The 7,373-nt window shown below is 52.5% G+C and overlaps 4 protein-coding genes across 4 annotated transcripts; all 4 read left to right on the forward strand.

Moving 5' to 3' along the window:
- Positions 1 to 1,198: 1,198 nt before the first annotated feature.
- Positions 1,199 to 2,021, forward strand: H257_19065 (hypothetical protein; the record flags this gene model as incomplete). The annotated part of the gene is made up of 3 exons (XM_009848214.1): positions 1,199 to 1,343; positions 1,596 to 1,759; positions 1,818 to 2,021. The coding sequence occupies 3 exons, from the start codon at positions 1,199 to 1,201 to the stop codon at positions 2,019 to 2,021; spliced, it is 513 nt and encodes a 170-aa protein (XP_009846516.1).
- Positions 2,022 to 2,228: 207 nt separating this feature from the next.
- H257_19066 (hypothetical protein) lies at positions 2,229 to 3,237 on the forward strand (the record flags this gene model as incomplete). Its single annotated transcript, XM_009848215.1, has 3 exons — positions 2,229 to 2,490; positions 2,544 to 2,821; positions 3,001 to 3,237. 3 exons carry the CDS (start codon positions 2,229 to 2,231, stop codon positions 3,235 to 3,237), a joined length of 777 nt encoding a protein of 258 aa, XP_009846517.1.
- A 54-nt stretch (positions 3,238 to 3,291) lies between these two features.
- H257_19067 (hypothetical protein) lies at positions 3,292 to 3,486 on the forward strand (the record flags this gene model as incomplete). Its single annotated transcript, XM_009848216.1, has 1 exon — positions 3,292 to 3,486. One exon carries the CDS (start codon positions 3,292 to 3,294, stop codon positions 3,484 to 3,486), a length of 195 nt encoding a protein of 64 aa, XP_009846518.1.
- Positions 3,487 to 7,037: 3,551 nt separating this feature from the next.
- On the forward strand, positions 7,038 to 7,178 carry H257_19068 (hypothetical protein; the record flags this gene model as incomplete). Its single annotated transcript, XM_009848217.1, has 1 exon — positions 7,038 to 7,178. A coding segment is annotated over one exon (141 nt), but the record flags the coding sequence as incomplete, so codon positions are not given.
- Positions 7,179 to 7,373: the final 195 nt, after the last annotated feature.

Raw genomic sequence — 7,373 nt, forward strand, 5'->3', positions numbered from 1 at the left:
ATCAGTTTTACAATTTCCTCTGCGTTATCAACTCCCTACACTTCCGTAGTTCCATCACGGTGCGGTATCATCTTCTTTCCGGCACTACCGTGGATGCCCCAACGTTAACTAACTTCGCGTTGCGTCATCTACGTTAGAGACACTTGGGCAATGATAGCGCGCCTCCATCGCATGGCCTATCTTTGCACTGCAATAAAACACTGCGTTTGCCGAAAATTAATCGCCAAACACCCCTGTTAAGCAAACCTTGCTCGGAAACCGGCCACAAATTCCTTTGGCGTCCAATCAAACTGAAGCAAACCCATACGATCCATAAAATCACCTCTAATTAGAGCATGGAATTACTGAAAAGAGTGGTACGTTTGGTGCTTCGTTTTACTAATACGAAGCTGGACTCAACCTAATAAATACTACGTGGGTGCATGTTTAAAAGAGGGGTTTGAGTCCCAGAATAGCCATAAGTTGTGAAAAGCACAATACCTGTATGACCAACAAACGCAGCTTCAAATAGATCGAAACTATGGTACTTGGAGAAGACAACACCCAAAATCTGCCATTCCAAGTGCAGTGTACTTTCGCCGATAGCACTTTATCATGCGTTTGTAAAGTCCTTGATGATCACGCAAAACAAACCGCTCTTGGGGCACGCAGTAAAACAGTAGACTCAAACACTCTGTAAAAGAAGCCGCCTCTCCGCATGCTGTGCAACGATATTCCAATCGGGAGGTTTGGTGACGCCTGAACTAAGTCTTAGAGAAGTTATCGGACATAGTTTTGATCCAGAGGCTTGAACCAGTCCACACGAACACTTCCATGCTGGTTGGACGCAGATGTAAACACGCACACCTCTTGAGATGCGTTGACGTGCGTCTAGCGGACTTTGTTGAGGTAGCCATCATACAGCGTGCAAATTCAGAGACATGGGTAAGACGCTGCGTCGACCAAGTGGTTTACTAATACATGGAACTCCTCCACACTTGCTTTCTTGAGGCATCGCAGCCTCATCGCCACGTATCCACGGAATTCATCCTGGCCCAAGGTGACATTATGCCACTTCAATGCCAGGACTTCCCCAATTCGGAAACATCCATTAAAACAGCAGCACAACAGAAGCTGGAACATGGAAGCAACAATAGGATTGCGGTTGGCAAACAAGTTGTTCACAGTGTCAATGTGGACAGCTCGTGCACAGTCAATGATGACGTTGTTTTACCGGTTATACTTATGTGTTGCGTACCTTGACGGACCACCCAGGGTCCCGAGTCGCAAACACTCACCACAGGACATCCTTAGGGGTGACACCGTGGGCGGCGGCAACGGCTCGGGAAGCTTGGGTCAGGCTGGTGCGATCAAAGGGCGACAGGTGACGGACATTCCATGTATAGTGCGTGTCAGGCAGTCCAGTTAGTTTTCATTGGTTAGTTTAGTTAGGGCTAGGCTCCCCGTTGATCAGGGGAATACTAGTCAGTTCAGAATTTGCTTCCTCTAGATCAATACACGGCGCCAAGTGTTCCTGGGAGTTGCCGCTCCCCCAACATTGTGTTTTGATTTCGTGGATACGCCACATACTTTAGTGCTACCGTCCTTTGCTGTAGAAACGTGTCTGGAAGACGCAATTGATGAACAACAAGAACCATGGAGCGACATGGTGGAAGCGAACGTTACGGCTGGAGCCGTTATGGAGGCGACAGCGGCAGAAGCCGTGAGCGAGGCAGAATCCGTGAACGCGACAGAAGTCGTGACCGTGGCCGCAGCCAAGGTCGAGAAACGACCGCGAACAATCGTTGCATGGACCTACCAGTGTGTCCTAACTCCAGTCGATTGCCCAAACCGAAGTTTACCGTTGGCTGATCAAACGCAAGGCGTACGAAGCGCGACTTGAAGATGAGTGCCGTAGGAAGAACATCCAGTTCCGTGAACATGTGACAAGCTACGTGGCGTGCTTCTCGGACAAGCAATTGCTGCGTAGCATGATGTCGATCTGGAAGATCCGCGGAGAACCCGAAGACATGTTGGAGTAAATCCTCAAGGACAAGCTTCAAGACATCGCCAAGAAGCCAATGAACGACGTCGACCCTGACTTGGAAAGTCTATTCGATGATATCGAGTTCAACATGCGTGAAGAAGATGCTACCATGCGTGCAGCGGACTACATGACGGCGTGTTGGGAGTGAATCGACGTGCGTGGAGCCGGCGAGTTTCTCCGTACACCCGACATCCGAAAGCGTATGTACACGTCATTATTGAACCAGCTGCCTGGCAAGGTGAGCGAGTACACCAAGGACGCCTTGCACCCAGTCGACTTTGAGTGGGGTGACCTGATCCAAATCGTGGTGGATATATCCGTGGAACATCAAACGTATTGGATGCGTTGGGGTGCTGGCGCTGGAAAGCGAAGTGGGACCAAGAGCCCGAAGCACAAGAAGAGCAAGCACGGCCATGATTATCAAAATCGTGGCGAAGACAAGAAGTCTAGTCGAGATGACGGAAGTCAGCAACGCCGTGCACGCGACCGAAGCCGAGGGTGGTGGACGCGATCGCAGCCACGGGCGTGAGTACAGTCGTGGACGTGAGGAGAGTCGTGGGTACGACCGAAGCCGTGGACGAAGCCAGGAAGGTTACCACAGCGGGCGTGAATGACATGGAAGTCGTGGACGCACAAGCGAGCGCAATCAAAGCGCGTACCGTGGAAGCGATTACTCCCGTCACAGAGGTAGTTCCCAAGATGGCAAGTTTGGTTGGCCCAGAAACGACCAAGACACGAAGTTTGGAACCCCTCCGGCGCAAGCAATCGATCGCAACGCGGGATATCAAGATTCGGGTACGAAACGAAACACGAGTACAAACCGCGTGAGCGTGCCCAGACAGACTCGTTTTGGCGGTTGGGGAAACCCCAAAGGACATGGAAACCCGGGAAAGAAACCCACTAAAGATCGTCAATCGAACAACTCTGCCTATTCTGCTGCGTTACAAAAACGAACAGCAAAATCAGATCGTCAGGAAGACGAAGCAATAGACGAAGCCGGGGTATCAGTGGACTACGGCGGCGAATGGAGATCAAGCCTGGCCAACCGCTTTACCAACAACGTATGGTGCGATGGAATCCGAACCGAGTTTGGAATCAACCAGTACTACCACTGGATGACCGAGCTACCCATCCTGGACGGTCGAATCGCACACCCGGTGCAGTGCCTGTTTTGCGGTGACCTTGAGCGCCTGTATCATTTCAAGGACTGACCCGACATCGACCAAGACGGCATCGACCGAATCAAGTGGATGTGGGGTTGGCGAATGTGTGGCTACCTGCGCAACCCTAAATTCCAGAAGTACACGAAGAAGACGGCGCAGATGCGAAAGAAGATGGGCAAGAAGTTCTACCGCATCTACATGCCCGACGATGCCGTGAACATGGCAACCCTCAACGGCGTACTGGAAGTACCGTTTTGTGCCGACCCTGGAAGTGATGCGAACATCATTTCAGAATAAATGCTGGAAGCATTGAAGACGAAGACAGAAGTTGACGTGGTTCAACTGGCGAAGACCTGGAAAGGTTACGCCATGGACGAACAGCCGGTATATGCAGACGTGACGGCAAACCTGCGCATCCGTCTGAGCACTGCAGCTGGACCTGTTAACCTACCAGGTGTGCAACTATGTTACGTAATCAGCCGCAGCGACTCATTGCTCATCTCGCGCTATGCGTTGCAGTCCATCGGGATCGACATGAACCACTTGTTGGAACAAGTGGCTCAACACCAAAGTCATGAAGACGGTGATGATGATGACGTGGGTGAACCCGACGAAGACGAAGACATTGCCTTCGGGGTGGCGACTCGTCTTTTGCAAGGTGGTGAACAAGGTCTCGACAAACTCGATGAAGATGCCGCAGTGTCACTGTTGGAGAAAGCGTTTGAAACGTTTAAGATAACAGACGCAGGCAAGCACGTTAAGACCCACAAGCTTAAGGACATCGTCATGCAAGCCTCAGCCAAGGGTGTTTGGCGCGCACAATTCCGTGGAACGGATGAAGCAGCGAACGTACCAGCGATGGACATCAAGCTCAAGGCCGATGCCCAGCCGCACCGATGCAAGGCCCGCAAGAGTAGTCCTTTAGAGACGAAGTTCCTGGATGCATTTGGAAACCAGCTTGAAGAAGATGGTATTATCTATTCGAACTCTTCGAGTGCATACTGTAGTCCAGTCAACCCGGTGATGAAACCAAGCGGCAAGAAGCTGCTCAAGACAAGCGGTGAATGGACGACAGAAGAACTGCTCCTACACTACCGCCTCACCATCGATTGCGGCGTGGTGAACAGCATGACCATTCCAATGGCCGGTGACATGCCCTTCCAGTTCATGGTGTTGGAATCCGTCAGGGGCGCCCAATTCCTAGGGGTGTTCGACCTTACCAAGGGCTTCTGGCAGTTGCCGCTTGGACCCGCTTCCCGCGAGGTCCTTTCCTTCATGCTGGCTTTCCGCGTGATGACGCCGACCCGCGTCATGCAAGGCTTCTGCGATGGTGCCCTGTTTTTCCAAAGCACCATGACCGAGTGCTTAAAGACCCTACTCTACAAGAACTGTCTCGTGTGGATCGACGACATTCTCGTCTGGGCCAACACTCTGGAAGAGTACTTGGCAGTTCTGGAAGAACTCTTTGCCATCTGTGTACGATACCGACTACGGCCGAACCCTCGGAAGAGCACCCTCCTCTGCAAGAAAATCAAATGGTGTGGCCGGATCATAGACGGACACGGTGTACGACAAGACCCGAGCAGCTGTCGTCACTCTGCAAGATCCCGTACCCCACAACGGCTGGCCACCTGCAACAGTTCATCTGCGCAGTCAACTGGATCCGTGATTCCCTCATCGGCTTTGCCCAAGCTGTGGACCCGTTATGAAGAAGCTCACCGAGGCATTAGCTGGCAAGCGACTCAAGAAGCGTACCGCTGCATCGATTGAAATCGAACTCAGCCACGATGAACGTGCAAGCTGGGACAAAGTCAAGGAACTTATTGTGGCCGCAGTGCAACTGCGCCACCCGGACGAACGCGCGATCATGTGTCTGTTTACGGACGTGTCCCAGGAAGGGTGGATCATCATGGTGACACAAGTCCAAGCGTTCGACGAAGCGAAGCCCATCCACGAGCAACAGCACGAAATGCTAGTGTACCAGTCAGGTATGTTCGACAATACCCAGAGGAACTGGAGCGTCATCGAAAAGGAAGGCTATACCATCGCTTGTGCATGCGACGTGTTGAAATACCTGCTGCTGAGGCCCTTGGGATTCCGCATGTACTGCGACCACAAGAACCTCATTCACGTGTTTGCCCCCGACAAGGAAATCAAGGCGCACACACGGGAGAAGCTACTGCGTTGGGCCGACCTCATCGGCCAATACCGCTACGTGATCGACCACATCGACGGCGTGTACAATCTGTGGGCCGATCTACTCAGCCGCTGGGGACAACCCGCGCCACTGAAGGCACACGTGCTCCGCCTACATTCTGCGATGCCCCCGATCATTGCCAGCGTCGTATGGACACGCCAGAAGCGTCGAAACCACGTACGACAGTTAAAAAATGGATGAAGCGCAAGAAGCGCCACAAGCCAAGAATGGTATACAAGCCGCCGCAGGCAAAGATCCGCCCGCTGGACGACACGGATTTTATTTGGCCTGACCTGGAGTCCATCATTCAAGCCCAGAAGGCAGTGGCGGCACCACCAACCGCTATCATGCAAGACAACGGCGTCCTCTACCTGCGTGAACGCATCTGGATACCCGACGATGCCCACGACCTGCTCACAAGGCTGTTCATCATAGCCCACTGTGGATCGATGGGTCATCGCGGACATCATGCCATGGCCAGTCATATCCGACAACTGTTTACCATCTCGCATCTCGATGAGAAACTCGCAGCATTCCTCCGGTCGTGCCTGTTGTGCCCGCATATTCGGGGTGGGAAGATCATCCAAAGGCCTCATAGGAATACGTGGTCAGCAACGCGGCGCAACCAAGGACTGCACTTCGACTACCTATTTATGGGTGAAACCTGGAAAGGTTCCAAGTATGTGTTGGTCTTGAAATACGACCTTACGCACTTCGTACGGCTCATTGCCTGCGACAGTCCGACAAGTCAAGTTGCGGCGGACGCAATTATGGACTGGTCGGCCATGTTCGGAGTACCAGAAGTGTGGATCTCCGACGGCGGCAGCCACTTCAAGAACAATATCATGAAGGCGCTAGCACACCGCCTCAAAGTCCAGCATAACATTGTCATGGCCTACTGTCCGTGGAGAAACGGAACAGTTGAGCGAGTGAATCGCGATATAATGGCAGTCATGCGAGTCATGCGAACTTGAACCAGACGCCAGCAGAATCTCTGGGTGGTACGTCTCCAATGTTTGCTTACACTGGATTAGATCCGATTACACCCCTCAACGTCATCGCCGGAAGCGTCAACAGGAAGTTGATCGTGGATGGATTGACCGAAGTCAACTGGGATCGACCCAACATCAGAACCGCGATGAGTGCCCTACGACGCAGCCTCGGAGAGATTCACTAAAAGATCCTCGACCACAAGCGCGCGGCACAGAACCGGCAGGTCCTCAACAAGACCAACTCGAAAGCGTTCAAGGTTATGGAAGGCGACTACGTGCTGTGGTCAAGGGTTGATGAAAACTCGCATTACCCGAAGCTATCCGTCACGTGGATTGGACCCTTCCGAGTCAAGGAATGCCTGCCGTACTCATGCGTGATTGAACACGTCATCAACGGAAACGAGCGGGAAGCACATCACTCAAGGCTGAAATTTTACTCAGACCAGTACCTCGACCTCACGGAGGAAATCCTCGATCACACGTCAGCAACCAGAGCGTTGTGCTGACCGTCGGCGCAATTCAAGCTGCCCGACTCGACCCCGGGACTAACCGATGGGAGCTCCTAGTACAGTGGAAATGCCTTGAAGCCATCGAATCCAGCTAGGAGCAATTCCTTGTGATGTACGGCGAAGTACCACTCCTTGTGAAACAATTCGTTGATGGAATCCAAGACGAAAAACAACGCCGAGCTCTGCTCGAGGCTCTCGCACCTCTGTAGTTACCTGGCGCTGAGTGTCGCGGGGTTTTACGACAAGTTGATGGGTAGGCGCGGCGCAGGCAAACAAGGAGACTCAAACCCAGGTGTGAAGTTCGAGGCAAAATGTAAAGTCGAGTTAGTTAAAGGTGTGGTCGTGGCTGTAGTCCTAATGCTCTAAGTTCTACTGCATCGGCGGTTGATGGTTGAGGGATCTCCGTCTTGGTAGATCTTCGACACCCGTATGACGGTCCGGGTCATCGATTTTGGGAGGTATATAAGGTCTGGGAGGTCTAGCCAG

Source organism: Aphanomyces astaci (assembly GCF_000520075.1).
Source record: "Aphanomyces astaci strain APO3 unplaced genomic scaffold supercont1.334, whole genome shotgun sequence".
Taxonomy (NCBI): Eukaryota; Oomycota; class Saprolegniomycetes; order Saprolegniales; family Verrucalvaceae; genus Aphanomyces; species Aphanomyces astaci.